The 15087-nt window shown below is 39.5% G+C and overlaps 5 protein-coding genes across 6 annotated transcripts in view; 1 reads left to right on the top strand and 4 right to left on the bottom strand.

Moving 5' to 3' along the window:
• Positions 1-15087, top strand: part of LOC120422862 (uncharacterized) — a 55038-nt gene that overhangs the window by 18106 nt on the left and 21845 nt on the right. The gene's annotated exons all lie outside the window — the stretch shown is intronic.
• LOC120422863 (27 kDa hemolymph protein-like) lies at positions 5308-6496 on the bottom strand. The gene is made up of 4 exons (XM_039586412.2): positions 6340-6496; positions 5862-6272; positions 5552-5796; positions 5308-5491 (listed from the first exon to the last, which is right to left on the bottom strand). Exons 1-4 carry the CDS (start codon positions 6389-6391, stop codon positions 5444-5446), a joined length of 756 nt encoding a protein of 251 aa, XP_039442346.1. The 5' UTR covers positions 6392-6496; the 3' UTR covers positions 5308-5443.
• On the bottom strand, positions 7316-8298 carry LOC120422835 (uncharacterized). Its single transcript, XM_039586377.2, has 3 exons — positions 8038-8298; positions 7575-7979; positions 7316-7509 (listed from the first exon to the last, which is right to left on the bottom strand). The coding sequence occupies exons 1-3, from the start codon at positions 8084-8086 to the stop codon at positions 7316-7318; spliced, it is 648 nt and encodes a 215-aa protein (XP_039442311.1). The 5' UTR covers positions 8087-8298.
• Positions 8439-11245, bottom strand: LOC120422867 (27 kDa hemolymph glycoprotein-like). 2 transcript variants are annotated; one of them, XM_052711163.1, is made up of 5 exons: positions 9485-10209; positions 9153-9426; positions 8937-9100; positions 8635-8879; positions 8439-8573 (listed from the first exon to the last, which is right to left on the bottom strand). In XM_052711163.1, the coding sequence occupies exons 1-5, from the start codon at positions 9522-9524 to the stop codon at positions 8526-8528; spliced, it is 771 nt and encodes a 256-aa protein (XP_052567123.1). In that variant the 5' UTR covers positions 9525-10209; the 3' UTR covers positions 8439-8525. The 2 variants fall into 2 exon arrangements, with proteins under 2 accessions (XP_052567123.1, XP_039442349.2); XM_039586415.2 differs by lacking the exons at positions 8439-8573; positions 8635-8879; positions 8937-9100; positions 9485-10209 and adding exons at positions 10256-10362; positions 10417-10552; positions 10614-10979; positions 11045-11245 and having other exon boundaries at positions 9149-9426.
• LOC120422864 (uncharacterized) lies at positions 11241-12341 on the bottom strand. Its single transcript, XM_039586413.2, has 4 exons — positions 12220-12341; positions 11746-12168; positions 11433-11680; positions 11241-11371 (listed from the first exon to the last, which is right to left on the bottom strand). The coding sequence occupies exons 1-4, from the start codon at positions 12263-12265 to the stop codon at positions 11354-11356; spliced, it is 735 nt and encodes a 244-aa protein (XP_039442347.1). The 5' UTR covers positions 12266-12341; the 3' UTR covers positions 11241-11353.

Genomic DNA, 15087 nt, shown 5'->3' with positions numbered 1-15087 from the left:
CTTCGAAAGCGTCGAGCCGTCACAGCCAAGCGAGGTTATAAAAGAGCGCCGTGCCACCGGTTGAAGCTCAAACGAGTCCGAAGCTTTGCACGAGGAGGATCGAGAAGCAGCAGCAGCACAGCAGAGCCGCCGAGAGGAAGGAGAGAATTGAAAAATTGGAAAGAGAGGCAGAGCAGGCGCGGGAGGGAAAATTGCCGACAACTTGGAGTGTCATCATCGCATGGTTTTATCATCGTCATAGGACGTTAAAATGGCCCTTTTTTTTTTTTATTTGTGAAATTTTTTATTTAGGTCCCCTTAGCTGTAAGTAAACTGGTTCGGACCGGGTTGTAGTTGTAATTTACATGTTAAAATGGCCCTTTTCAGGGCCAATTCACACGAAAGAGTATTCTTTAAAAATCTGGTTGGGTACGGTAGTGAGTGTTTGTGTGTGCGGAAGGGAAATCGAGTGGCAAGTTTGGGGTTTGAAAGAGCACCAAATTATCAACGCATACACACAAACGCGGGCTGGGGAGCTTCATTTGTGTGCGCCTGGTTTCTGCCGTGCAACTACCCTTCACGAGTTTGCTCATCCGATCGATCTTGGGGAAAATCGATTTTCGATATTAGTGTGGTTCCGCGAACACAATTTTAGTGCGGTTTACTACACACACACACACACACACACACACACACACACACACACACACACACACACACACACACACACACACACACACACACACACACACACACACACGAGCAAATCCACAGTCGATGGCGCTTTTTTGCTACAAATACACTTGCAACGCACTGTTTGGTGCTCTAGGTGGTGTTTAGTATGTGTAAAGAGAATGAATAAAAAGATCGGAACCCAATTTTTTGCGAAGCGAAATCGTTACGTGGCGATTTCCCCTCTTCGCAGACTTCCCCTCCTTTTCCTTCACGCTGATTGGTTGAACAAACCTTTCCCGATCATCCTCTCCGAGAGACGTGAAATTGATGTATCTAAAATCATCTCCACTCAAGCTCATAATTTTCTGATAGCCGAGGAGTCAACATCGAGTGGCAGTTGCAGAATCAAAAGGGACAGCAGAAATTTCCCCCGGTCAACGACGTGGAGAGGTCGCCGAAATGGCTCGGGCCGTCGCAGGAACGGGACGGATTGTCGCTGCAGGCCATCAAGGAAGAACGTTAGGGACCGATGTGGTCAAGCTGCTGATCCCAGAAGCTCCGGTTAACGGCATCAAGAAGGGGTCTCCGTGTTGATCGAGAACCAGTTCCCTTTGGGTCAAGTTGGTTGTGGTTGCGATAAAGTTTATGGTTTTTGATACTGGACATGAAATTTAACATTTCGGCAGTCGTGACCGCAATCCGGAGTGGCCGGAGGCCCCGTGGATGTTCCGAAGGGGAACATTTGCCGAACCAAAAGAGTTGGGGCAATATGGGTATCAAACTTTATGGTTTTTGATACTGGACATGAAATTTGAAATTTTGGAAGTATTGGCCACAATCCGGAGTGGCCGGAGGCCCCGCGGATGTTCCGATGAGGGGACATTTGCCGAACCATAAGAGTTAGGGCAATATGGGTATCAAACTTTATGGTTTTTGATACTGGACATAAAATTTGACATTTCAGCAGTAGTGACCACAATCCGGAGGCCCCGGGGATGTTCCGGTGGGGGGACATTTCCCGAACCATAAGAGTTGAGGCAATATGGGTATCAAACTTCATGGTTTTTGATACTGGACATGAAATTTGAAATTTCGGAAGTATTGGCTACAATCCGGAGTGGCCGGAGGCCCCGCGGATGTTCCGATGAGGGGACATTTGCCGAACCATAAGAGTTAGGGCAATATGGGTATCAAACTTTATGGTTTTTGATACTGCACATGCATCTGATCATTATCTGAAGTTACGCAGTTAAAATAAATCGCTTATTTTACGCAGGAAGTAATAAATCGATTACTGCGATTGCCTTTTTATTGTGCCGCGGCGAAATTCTGTTTCTGGAAATATAGAATAACTATTTCGAATTCAATTAGAGCCCTTGAAAGGGCAGTTTTAGTGTTTGCTGTTGAAATTTACTTTGCTGCCGCCAATTGCTTGCAACAGCCTTGCAAAAACATTTCCGCATCTTGATAACTTTCGAGTGGTGAGGGAAAGTCGATTGATTTCACCTTGATATCTATTGCAGCTCCATTTGCAATTTCCGTCCCCTTAGTTCGATAGGACGTTGATATTATGTCTTAAAACTATTCACAAAAGAGTTGTCTTATGTAATTATAAGGGAATCATGGGGAAATTTGGACCGGACATTCTTATCGAAAATTTCAACAATCATCTTGCAAAGTTCTTTGTCATACTGGTCATGTGTAACATAACCACCTGCACCTTTTTTTTATGGGTGCACAGTAGCGTGGCTCACTTCAATTTCGAACGCCTCGCCCGGAATTTTGAAGCAATATGGCCCCAGAACATCGCCTTCAATTTTGAGCGCATTTGGTTAAGGTTAGTTAGTATGGAACTTTTGAAAATTTAATATGGGAAATTTTCACTTTTAACCTCTTCTTAGAGAAAGTTTCACAAAACCCAATAAAATGTTCCTCAGGTTATAGCTTTTGATCCGGGGAACACCTTTTAAAAACATCGCAAATCGCTAGGAATTGATCTCGAAAAGATACAGGATATTTTTGGAGTATGGAAAAAAAATGTAACGTGCTCTAAAAATTTTCATGTATCTTTCCGGGATTAATTCCTAGCGATTTGCGATATTCTACAAAGTTTTTCCCCGGATCAAAAACTATAAGAAACCTCTTTTTTGAGGAAAAATCAGTGGGCATAAGAAAACTTTCTCGAAGAAGAGTTAAAAAGTTGAAAATAATTAAATTAAATTTATTGAAATTTCTTTATAACTTCAGGTCAAGAGTGGAACAACTAAACATTAACCAAACTCGCTCAAAATTTCAGGCTAGGGCTAAAAAGCTACAAAATTTCGGTCGAGGCGTTCGAAATTGAACACTGTTGTCTTTTTCATATATCCGTGAGCCACGCTAGTGCACAGCAACCAAGGAAGTTTTTGTCTTCTTATTCCAAAATTGGCAAACTTATGGACCCAATCCTGAAACAATCCGATTGTAAAAATAGTCAAACTTTGTTGTAAATAACTTTAGAAACAGTACTTTAGTGAATGAAAAAAACATCATATTGATAGTTCCCGTCATTGTGAAGATACTAAAATGTCTGTAACAAAAAACTTGGTGCATAAGCTTTGATTGATGTGCACCGTTAAATAACATATTCGGAAACTAAAAATTTTGGCTGTGTCAAAATTTGTATGGAGACGTGTATTAAAAAAATGATGCAAAACGACTTTTTTGTACAAATTTAATTGATGGAACGATGGTTAAAATTACAAAGAATTAAAAATTATGCTGTTTTCATATTCAAAACAAAACTGTTTGTATAACCAAATGCTTGAATAAACTAAATCAGAATTTTCCCGAACGAACATGAATCAGTTCTGGCAAATAGCAAAATATAATAAACCCCAGAATATTTGCAGTGTCAAGCTAGGGATTTTCGGCGCTCTTTATCAGTTATGAAATCGACTCACCAAGCCGCATCCGCTGGAAATCTCACCGACGTTGCAATTATAATATCGTCATTATTTGCACAACGATAAAAGCCCGAACATGACGCGGTACGATTCGGCGCCACACGATTCGATATGTTATCTACATCGGCAACATATCAATACTAAGTTTTGTTCACGTCACGTAAATTTTTTGTAGGGCGTGTGTCAATAGTTTTGTAGAGACGCGTCAAATCTAGAAATAACATGATTCGATGCCTTCTTACAGAAGCTTGTCAGAGTTGTCATTTGATACACTTTGAAAGAGCATTTTATTGAAATTCACGTTATGCTACGTTGCATTAACCGCGTTGGACAGATTCTTCGATCGTATCCATGTACCACAGAATCAACGGGGGTTGAGGGGGGTGCGTGGACTTACCGTGCTAAACGCTCCGAGTTAGTTGCAGATTTACTTTTTTATATTTTTACGCTTTTATTGGTATTGTTTTCGATTCGAGGAAGCTCCAAATTTGATTGAGTTATTCTCTAATCACATTTTTACACGGAGTAGCCTTCATTATGGGTCGGTAAAACAGATCAAAAATGTCCATCAGCCTTGGTGCCTTGCACTCAACCATCTTCTGCTCGAAGCACTCCCGAACCTGGACCAGCTCCTCGCACTGCTTCGAACCGTAGTTGGACAGGCCAATCGCTTCGTCAAAATTGGAGATTTTTTCGGTTCTCTCGAAAGAAGGCCTCTACTCACTGAAGAAGATCTGTCCGTTGTCCTTGCAGGCAAGGTTTATTCCTTCCGGCAGCCTATCGATCATGATGTCCAGTACATCGACTTCATTTGGAGCCAAGCATTTCCGAAGCTCTGCAGTCACCGGCTCTAAACAGCTGAGACAATTGTGCATCTGGGGACAATACTTGGCGAAGAATGTTGCCCTGGTTGATTCGTCCAAGGTTTTCAGATCGCTAGACAAGCTCCTCACGTCGAGTTTGGACGTTATGCAAAATGGAGCAAAGATACTTTTAACAAGCAACTTTTCGTAGGTTTTGTTAGATCCAGTCTGCCTCCAGCAGCTGGGCTCGACCTTGTCTAGAAATGCCGACAACTCATCATAATCTTCCGAAGAGTTGATTTCAATATTCCGGGCCGTCGTTGCTGAGAATGAAGAAGATTACCGCCAAAACCTGTAATACAAACTAAGCTGATAACTTACCAGAAATGAAGCCAATCATCAAAATTAACAGCATATTTCGGAGCGCCATGGTTGTCTCTCTTCGCGATGTTTAGATGAACTGTGGATGCTACCGGTCAATACAGCCGGTTTTTATTAAAATAACATGATAAGAATTCGAATTGAAGGATTTCGGTGCAAAGCAGAACATAAAGCCAAAAATGCACTGATAATAATTTTCTAAGGTTTTGCGAATCAAAACAATACCTTCTAAGTTGCACACGGTTTTAATCGGTTATAATATCATCATTATTTTGCACAACAATACGAGTCAGAACATGACATGGTGTAATTCGGCGCCACACAAATTGATAAGTATATTGTCAGCATCAAGAGCATATCAATTCTATATGTTGTTCATGTCATGAAGATTTTTGTATGGCGTGTGTCAATAGTTTTATCGAGTCACGTCAAATCTATATCGATAACATTAATCGATGTCTTCTTACAGATGCTTGTCAGACTTTAATTTTCATATTTTCAATAGTAATTGCATCAAAACTTCATTTTTATATGGATTAAATAACATTATATTCGTGTATTTCGAGTAAATTAATAATGTTTATAAGCACGTTTTGAACGTCATTTCAAACTGTAACTGATAAGATTATTACCATTCTGCTTTAAGCTCTCTGATGCACTTCAAATGGCATTGCTTTCGATCTCGGGAAGCTCGGTCAGTGTGATCAGCTATAAAAGAACAAAACATTAAATCAACCTAAACCTGATTCAACCGTTCAATCTACTCACGTTCTTGCACGGACTCGCCTTCACCATGGGCCGGTAGAACAAGTCGAAAATTTCAATCAACTTGGGCGCTTTGCACTCGACCATCTGCTGCTCGAAGCACTCCCGAACCTGGGACAGCTCGTCGCACTGCTTCGGACCGTAGCTGGACAGGTTCATCGCGTCGGTCGTGTTGGAGATCTTGTCGGCGCACTTTTCAACGTAGCCAACAAATTTATCCGAACACTCGTTGAAGTCGGAATCGTCCACTGTGGAAGGTTAGGCCAATTAGAAGAATTTTTCTCGTGAAGGTTATTCAAAGAACTACACTCACTGAAGAAGATCTGTCCGTTGTCCTTGCAGGCAAGGTTGAGTCCTTCCGGCAGCATATTGACGATTACGTCCAGCACTTCGACTTCTTCGGGATCCAGGCATTTTCGAAGCTCTGCCGTCACCGGCTCAAGACAACTCAGAGAATCGTGCAACTGGGGACAATACTTGGGAAAGAACTCCGTCCTGTTCGTTTCGTCCAAGTTGTCCAGATCTGTCGAAAAGCTCTCAATGTCCAATTTAGAAATGACACAAAGTGGAACCAGAGCAGCATGAAGCACCATCATTTCGTAGGTTTCGTTAGATCCGGTCAGTTTCCGGCAGCTGGACTCGACCTCGCCTAGAAATTCCGCCAGCTCCCCGGATTCCTCCGAAGACTTGCTCTCATTGTTGTCAATAACCCGGGCCGTCGATACTGGGGGGGAGGGGAAAGAGGAAGACTTCTGCCATGACCTATAACACAACGTGAGCTGATAACTTACCAGAAATGAGGCCGCCGACCAGCGCAACTAACAGCATCTTTCGGAACGCCATGATTGTCTCTCGGTAGACGTTGATTCTTAGCGGGTTTAAGATGAACTGAGGATGCTACCGGTCAGTACGGAACGTTTTTGCTACAACTGATAAGGATTATGCACGAGGAATTTTAGAGCGGAATTAGAGTGATCTGTGTGGCGAATACTGAGAAAACGATATTTATTTAATAATGATACTTGTTTAGACATAGAAACTGGCAACACTGGCTGGGAAAAGTCTAGCGAAGGGAGGTCACTACGAGAGAGAGTGCTGACATTTTTGTGGTAGCTTTTTGTGACGCTGTGCGTCTTTTCTTTTACACACTCAGAAATGTAATTAATGAGGAATAAAGGATAAAATAGATTAAAAATACAAGTGCGCGATATCGTGATTAGCCTTTGTAGCTTAGTGAAGAATAAATGCTCCGATTTAACCTGCCAGGTGTTTTTATTTTCCCTGAACAAAATAAAGTTGTTCTGACTGACTGTATCGAAAAACATCAACTGTTCATCCATACGGACGTGACGGTTGGCGCAGCACATCAAGGAGAAACATGTCTTATAAATCCAATTCAATACGCTGTTTAGAATCTCCAATGTAGAGGAATTCAACAAAAAAACACACAAATAAGCTTTCAAAAACATAATCCCTGCGTGAAAAGCACTCTCCCCAGAAAGAGAGAGCTGCGCAAAACTTTTTGTTTCTATTTTTAATACTGTCGGTAAAGCAGTATTTTGAAATTTTATCACGGTATAACTTTATATCAACTCTACCCGTCGCCACTCAATTTTACCTCCATGCGTATAGAGTGAATATAAAGTTTTGAGACTCTATTGGAATACTTTATATGTTGATATAGAGGGGACTTAAAGTTACCTTATACAGTCCCGCGGTTACTTGGGTATGGCACTACCATTTTGTTTCAAACCCTTTGACGATTAATCAATCTTCCATCAATCTTGGCCCTTTGCAGCCAGCCGTCTTCTGCTCGAAGCACTCCCGAACCTCGGCCAGCTCTTTGCACTGCTGCCGACCGTAGTTGGACAGGTCTACCGCTTCGGTCGTTTTCGAGACTTTGGCTGCGCACTTTTTCACGTAACCAGTAAATTTATCCAAGCACTTGTTGGAATCGTCCACTGTGGAAAATTTGGGAGATTTGAAAAGGTTTTCCCATGAAGATTTTTCAAAGAACTACACTCACTAAAGAAGATCTGTCCGTTGTCCTTGCAGGCAAGGTTGATCGCTTCCGGCAGCATATCAATGAGAAGGTCCAAGAGTTCGACCTCTTCTGGATCCAGGCATTTCCGAAGCTCTGTAGTCACCGGCTCTAGAACACTAAGAGATCTAAGCAACTGGCGACAATACTTGGGGAAGAACTTTTCTCTGTTTGATTCGTCCAAGGTTTTCAGATCTCGTTGAAAGTCCGCCACGTCAAGTTTGGAGGAAAGGTAAAGAGGCACGTAAACACTGTTGATAACCAACTGTTCGTAGGTTTTGTTAGATCCGGTCAGCCTCAGGCAGCTGGGCTCGAGCAGGTCTAGATATTTCGCCAACTCCTCATAATCTACCGAGGAGTCGCTTTCGTCACTATCCTGGGCCGTCGATACTGGATAAGGGGGAGATTTCGTACATGATCTTTAAAACAACTCAAGGCGGTAACTTACCAGAAATTAAACCGACCAACACAATTAACAGCACCGTTCGGAACGCCATGGTTGTCTCTCTATGGAAGGTTAAGGTGAACTGAGGATTTCGCCGGTCGCTACGGGAGGTTTTTGCTAACACTGATAACAAATAATTTGAAGAAAAAAGACAACTTCTAAAAAAATCCCCAATTTTGAGAAAGCCATATTTACAACAGATAAAGCAACCTCTTGAACTCTGGCTTAGCGATTTAGATTAAGGTAAATTGAGAATCTACATCTACTTATAAGAATCCAAAGTTGTGAAGATACCCTTAACCTTGATTATAAATGAATAAAATGTAGTGTCCAGAATTCATAAACAAATAGATTAAAATTAAACAAGATTAAGTCTTAGGGATGTCAATTTAAGGGAAAGAAAAATTAAACAAATCTTCAAATTAAGGTTTTCACATATCATTTTTTTACTTAAAAAAAATCTGTAGCCCCTCAGACTGAAAAACTTATCATCAAATGTTATTGTTTTCAACTTCCTTTAGTTCTTCGAGTTTTATAAACTGAAATAAAAGCAACAATCTTCATTAAAAATGCACCATACTCTTACTTATAATCTCTTACATCCTTGCACGGACTCGCCTTCACCACTGGTCGATAGAACAGGTCAAACAGCTCGATCATCCGGGGAGCTCTACAGTCGGCCAGTTCCTTCTTGTAACACTGACGAACCTTGTCCAGCTCGGTGCACTGATATTCGCCGTACGCGGTCAGGTCCATCGTATCCGCAAAGCTTGCTATGTTGCTCGAGCAGTCGTCCAAATATCTGGGCAACTTTTTCGAGCACTCCTTGAAGTTGGGACCGTCGACTGCGGTATAAAGTCAGATGTTATTCAAAGAATTTATAATTGTATTGCCAAACTTACCAAAGATGAGTTCCCCATCGTTCTTACAGATAAGATCAACTGCTTCCGGAATCGTGCTGACAAATGTGTCGTAAAGTGCAATCCTGTCAGGTTCCACACATTGGCGCACCATATCGGTAACTTGGGTTATGCAACGTAGGGAATTCTTCACTTGTGGGCAATATCTAAAACCAAATTCACAATTGCAACACTGTGTTCAACGATGTCCAAACTCACCTCTTGAAAAACTCCACTCGAGTCGTTTCGGAAGCTTCGGCGAGATCCTGGGCATCGGCCATCAAGCGATCAACTTCCAAATTCAACGCGAAGCACAGTGGAACCACGTAGACGGTGGAAATGATCTCCTCGAAGGTATCGTTGGAACCGGTCCGGGCGAGACAGGCCCCCTCGAGATCTCCCACGAAGGGAACCGATATGTCGAGAGAATCGCCCAAGGAAAGCGAGGAGGAGGTGTTTTGGGTCTTTTCCGGAAGAACAGCCGCCGTTGATGCTAGTTTGAAATATTTTTTGATTATTTTGTTTTTTTTTTTAAATTTTTAAACAATTACCAGATATAACTGCTACAAACAAGAGCACCACATATTTCATCTTCGATGTTTACGCGTCTCGTGGCTTCAATAAACTGACCATGATTTGAGGAAGTAACTCAAAGCTTAGAGCAGACGCTGATAAGAATTAGTTTATTTTGGTAATTTATTGTTGAAATTTGTCCTTGCCACTACTTTCAAAATCAAAGAACGCACAGTTGCAATTTTTATTCTCATTTGTGTTGGCCTTCCAATATGAAATAATCAGTCAAGTAATGATCAAATATTGAGTTCAAATAAAACGTTTTATATTGTGGAAATGCTATCAATCAGCCGATCAATTTCGCCCAACTTTAAGCATACTTTTCTGCAATTTTTGCTAGGTTTTTGGTGAGTATAGCTGGTTTTTCGACTATTGCAAGTGTTTTTTAATTATCTTTTTTTTTATTTCCAATGCTAGGCTGTTTTTTAGTCATCCTTTTTGCCGGTTAACATTATTTTTTCTTGCTTGGATTTTGGTTAGTCCAGCTAGTTTTTTTTACTGTTTCAATCGATTTTTTATTTTATTTTTTCTGTAGGTGTATATGGCAAAAATGACTGAAATACAAAAGCATAAAAATACAGAAATAAAAAAAAATGTTGCCGATAATAATACTTTTGTACATATTCAAATATGTTTTTATTTCATGCCACTTTCAGTTCTATAGAGCTCTACAGGAATAACTGTACTGTGAGCACAATAATACTTAGGATATTAAATTTGATGTTATAGAACTGTATTTTCACACGAACTCGCCTCCATAATTGGCTTGTAGAAAAGATCGAGCAACTCTTTTGCTTCAGCAACTCCGCAGGAAATATACTTCTCGACTATACAGTTGTGCGTTTCGATGAATCCTCTGAAACAAATTTACTGAAAAAACCTTTATTAAAAACAAATTTGTTTCAAATACCTGCACTCTACCTCCTCATACTGGGATATCCGACGCCGTCGAGGCTTAAATACGCTGGACATTCCACGGCCACATTTGACTTCTGCTTTGGATTCCAAGCTGTCCAAGCACATTTGGGTTCGAGGATCCTTCAATTCTTGAAAGAATAGGATGCTGCATTTTCAAGCGATAATTTCAACAACTAAGAGAACACTCACTAGCAAACACTTCCCCATGATTTAGACAGATCCAGGACACGGCTTTTGGCAGCGTTTCGGCCACAACTTCGTACAGCTTCATATCTTCCGGGTCCCGGCAACGGCGCAAATCCTCCATCATCGGACCGAAGCACTCCAGCGAGCTGTTGATCTGGGGACAGTACTTGTCGAAGAACTGAATCCGGCTGAAATCGTTCAGCTGGGCGTACTCCCGTTGCGTTTCCTGCAGGTCAAGATGCTTGGCGATGCAGCTTCGGAATTGAGCGACTCCGCTTGGTCTTATTGTGGTTTCGTTGGTTTTTGAGTGACATCCTTCCTGAAGAGCCGAAAGGTAATATCCGTGGAAGATGGGAATTGCTGTACTCTCTGCAAATTTAAAAAGAAAAGTAAAGATTTTTGGAAAGAAAAATAAATACTTGGAATTGTCAGACCTCTACTACTGAGCACTGCGATTGCCACAATCACTGTGAAGGCTCCAGCCATGATCGTTGTTTGGTTTGAAATAGTGCAAAGATCACGCGCCGTACGTATTTCAATGTAAAACACTGCTGATTAGACCTGCTTCTTGTGAGACTGCAGGAGTTGGTGTGACTATCATTAAAAACGTAAACAACATTCATTGATTAACATTTACTCTTCACATTGAAATTGTGCGATAAGAACGTTGATTACTGGAAGAATAATTTAATGATTTGCGATAAACTGAGTGAAGTAACAGAGGAAAACATAAATCTTTATCTTTATTCAAGCTTAATGAACTGAAAAGGAAAAAGGAATGTCAAGACTATTACAATTCAAACACTTTCGCTTGATACCCACATTGCTACACGCCGTCTGCTCCACGACGGATCTATACGGCAGGTCAAAAACCTTGATCAGCTCGCCGTTGCCACAGTTTGTTAACTTGTCGATCACGCACCGTCGGGATCGCTCCAGTACCCGACACTCGACCTCGGCAAACTCTCCCCGAGGTTTGGCGTTGGTTTCACTCATAAAGTTCCGCATGCACTGCTTCATGTAGGTGAAGTAATTCTCGAAGCATTTCGTGGGACTTTTGCTATTGTTTGCTGTTTGGAATTTGTTAATTTTGATCATTTTAATCTTGAAGATTATCGTAACAACCCGTACTTACCAAACAGAATCTCGCCATGACCCTCGCAGAGCAAATCCACCACCTTAGGAAGCAAATACATCGGAAAGTCCGGCCATTCAACTCGCTGAGCTTCCGATGTCATACACAACCGACTTATAGCCTCAACTGGTACCAAACACTCCTGAACGCCTTGTTTCACCACCGGACAATTTTTCGTAAAGTACTGCTCCCTGGTGGCATTACTAAGCCGGTTCCACCCATCAACCAGCTCTTCCAGGTCAAATTTGGACCCAAAACACGCGGGAGTATCAGCCACTGCCTCCATCATGTCGCCATAAGTGGCGTTTGAGCCACTATTGCTTTCACAGGAATCCTCCAGTGTCTTGCGAAGACGTCGGACGGCTTCCAATTCTTGCAGAGATTCTCTTTCATCTGAGTCCTCAGTTGGAGCACTCGAGCAGCCTTGAAAATAAATTTGCTTGTGTCTGTTTGGTTATTTCGATTGGATCATACCTTTGGCGACTGCAACGATCACCGTGACTATCAGTAACAAATTCATTTTTTAATAAGATCTGTGTAGTTCAGATGCGAAACAGAAACTGATCAACTGCTCAATCGATGATAGAGATCAAATCGTATTTGTATGTACTTATTCGTTCAATAATACAAATAACGTATCACGTGATGATAAGTGTAAGTGAATTAATTACTAACGTCAGTGATTTTTCAATGCAAAAAAAAAGTGCGAATCACTAGAATTTTTCAGTAATTTCAAAATTGTTTAAAAAATAAATAAATGCAATAACTTAATTATTTTAAAAAGATATTCTTGTCTACTGTTCTTTTCAAATATACAAGGTTTTGGTTTAATAGATTTCTCAGAGTTACTAAAATTGTGAATTATTTCAAAATAAAGCCATTTTTTTAATTTGTTTTTATTTGAACTTGTTTGAAACTTGTTGGAGGGCTTCCCTATAACCAGAGAAGCAATTTTCTATCATTAGTTCGTCCTATTCTTCATGCAATTTAGGCAGCTGTCCATACAAATATGCTTTGTAAATATACGGCAATCTGTATCCTAGGAAGGGAAGTCATAAAAATTGGAAAATGTTTATTTTTTCAGACAAATTTAAATTGAAGGAAAAAGAAATTGTTTTTCAATAAGTCCAATTTTTTCTACTGACAATATCTCAGAAACTATTGATCCAATTTTGATTGTAAAAAATAGAAATATAAAAAATATTTGCAATCGAAAGTTTGGAAGATTTCATAGTTTTTTTTTTTTTATAGAAAAATTGATGAATATTTCCAGAGATATCATCAGTTATAAATATTAGACTTATTGGAAAACACAAAAAATAGTTTTCTCAATTTCAATTAATTGCAATGCTCTGTCTCAGCATTTTTTCCAATTCTCAGAAAATAAAAATTGTGTAGAGAAATTTCTCTGCCATTTGAAAAATATATTTTTTTGTGAAATACCAATTCAAAAATATATGTTTTGCCGTTTTATGGTTCTCGCGCGCGTTGCATCAAAAATTAAGTTTTTTTGTGGAAAACCCGCGTCTGGAAATCCTTTCAATGAAACTATTTATGGACATGTTATGTCAAATTTCCGATAAAATTATTTTCAAACCCAAGATTTTTGGCTAAAACAGCATTTTTTATGTCATACGAGCTTTTAATATATTAGATTAGATTTTTCGAAATTCTTAATTACACAGAAAAAAAAAATCAATTCCCATAATCGTGAATTAAGTTCATGAATTTGAGAACCACGAAGGAATTCATTCATGAGTATGGTGCATTTGCACTATAAACGTGAATATATTCCTTCGTGGTTCTTAAAATCATAAGCAATTTTTCATTCTTTTGCAAACTGGTTAGCTCAAATTGGTGCAAAATTGTGCAGGAAAACAAAATTATCCATTTCGTAAAATTGTGAAATTTATGAAAAAACTTGGATTGTTGTCTTTAAATTTACAAAAAGAGTTTTATTTCTTTCAGTTTTAACTGTGTTTACTTCAATTTGAAGTTTTTTTTTCTATTTTCTTTTTTTTAATAAATAAGTAAACAAAGCTAATGTATTTTTGCAGAACAACTTTTTAGTGATAATTTTTTTTTAAAAAAAGCTTAAAAATCTAATTATTCATACTGAAAATAGATCACTGGAAATATTTTTAAAATATTGAAAAATATATCAAAAACTTCAAAAAATTGCAACGTTCATTGAAAATTGAATGTTTTTTTTAGAATTTAACAGTTCTGCTCCAAGATGTTACATTTGCAATTCAGAGATTTGGAGAACCTTTCAACTGAGATCAATTCAAAAGCCTTTACAGGGAGGGTACTTGTTTCTAAGTTTAGATTTTGCTAGCTGAGTGCTCTTTTAGGGAAAATAAATATGTTTTTTTTTTATAAAAATATATATACAGCAATTCCATTTGAAAAGAGCCTAAACCGAAAAAAAGTTCTCCGATTGGGCTCAGAATTTTTCTGGGGGTTCCTTGGCCAAAATAATTAGACCCGTATTTTTTTGCAGGGCCAAAAGGTTGGGCAACCCTGGTTTAAACGGAGCTGAAAAAAATGTTAAATGTGAGCAAGGAACACCCTAGTGGTAAAACAAAAAAAATACGGAAATTTGGTCCGGATCGGACAACCTTTTTACGAACCGTGCGCGCGTGCTGTGCTTGAGGACAATTTGAATAATTTAAAGATAACATAAATCTAAAACAAAATATTTATTGAAAATTTGTTTTTTTATTCAACTTTTTTCTTGTTATTTATTCAAAAGAATTTTAAGCTTTTGAAGATCTATTTTCTTTTTTTCTTTTTCGGTGTTTAAGCTGCTTAGGAAAACTCCGGAAACAAAACAGCCCAACATCGCAAATTAAAGAATTGGTTCCGTGAACCTCGGGTGTTTTGAACAAATTTCATGACCAAGAGCAAATGTCATAGATATAACGAAAAATCACTGTTACTACGTATTTCGTGTATTTTTATATTGTTTGTTTTGTAACAGCTTCAATAATTTGCGATATTTTGACATAAATTATTCCGATTGTGATATTTTATTCGCTCACCCTTTACTTATGATGAACATTTAAAGTAAAATAGTGAGCAAACATTCATATCTCCAAGAGTATTTCGCAGCATCCCGCAATGAGTTCATCTCATCAGCATCCGTCAAAATTTTGCACGCTCGAATTCTCCGAACCCCCCTTTCAGCTCAGCCAAGTGGAAGCAATTCCGTTTCTCGAGGCGGTGAGCACAATGATAGGTCACAAAACAGGTACCCCCTCAATAAAAGCTGCCGCGATTGGTCCATTAACCGGCCGCATTGGTTGGGGGCCAAAACTTGCTCGGTCACGATGATTCACT

Source organism: Culex pipiens, chromosome 3, assembly GCF_016801865.2.
Source record: "Culex pipiens pallens isolate TS chromosome 3, TS_CPP_V2, whole genome shotgun sequence".
NCBI classification, from domain to species: Eukaryota; Metazoa; Arthropoda; class Insecta; order Diptera; family Culicidae; genus Culex; species Culex pipiens.
The sequence above is the reverse complement of the archived record's forward strand: the minus strand, read 5'-3'. Positions and strand labels throughout refer to the sequence as shown.

Coding starts and splice junctions, on each gene's coding strand:
- LOC120422864 (XM_039586413.2), bottom strand. CDS start 12,265: ATGAATTTGTTACTGATAGTCACGGTGATCGTTGCAGTCGCCAAAG. Junction 12,169..12,219: donor GATCGTTGCAGTCGCCAAAG/GTATGATCCAAT, acceptor TTTATTTTCAAG/GCTGCTCGAGTGCTCCAACT. Junction 11,681..11,745: donor TCATGGCGAGATTCTGTTTG/GTAAGTACGGGT, acceptor AATTCCAAACAG/CAAACAATAGCAAAAGTCCC.
- LOC120422867 (XM_039586415.2), bottom strand. CDS start 11,096: ATGGCTGGAGCCTTCACAGTGATTGTGGCAATCGCAGTGCTCAGTAGT. Junction 10,363..10,416: donor TATGAGGAGGTAGAGTGCAG/GTATTTGAAACA, acceptor AATTTGTTTCAG/AGGATTCATCGAAACGCACA. Junction 9,427..10,255: donor CAAGCCAATTATGGAGGCGA/GTTCGTGTGAAA, acceptor ATTTCAAACTAG/CATCAACGGCGGCTGTTCTT.
- LOC120422835 (XM_039586377.2), bottom strand. CDS start 8,086: ATGGCGTTCCGAACGGTGCTGTTAATTGTGTTGGTCGGTTTAATTTCT. Junction 7,980..8,037: donor GTTGGTCGGTTTAATTTCTG/GTAAGTTACCGC, acceptor CCCCTTATCCAG/TATCGACGGCCCAGGATAGT. Junction 7,510..7,574: donor CAACGGACAGATCTTCTTTA/GTGAGTGTAGTT, acceptor AATTTTCCACAG/TGGACGATTCCAACAAGTGC.
- LOC120422863 (XM_039586412.2), bottom strand. CDS start 6,391: ATGGCGTTCCGAAAGATGCTGTTAGTTGCGCTGGTCGGCGGCCTCATT. Junction 5,797..5,861: donor CAACGGACAGATCTTCTTCA/GTGAGTGTAGTT, acceptor AACCTTCCACAG/TGGACGATTCCGACTTCAAC. Junction 5,492..5,551: donor AGGCGAGTCCGTGCAAGAAC/GTGAGTAGATTG, acceptor GTTCTTTTATAG/CTGATCACACTGACCGAGCT.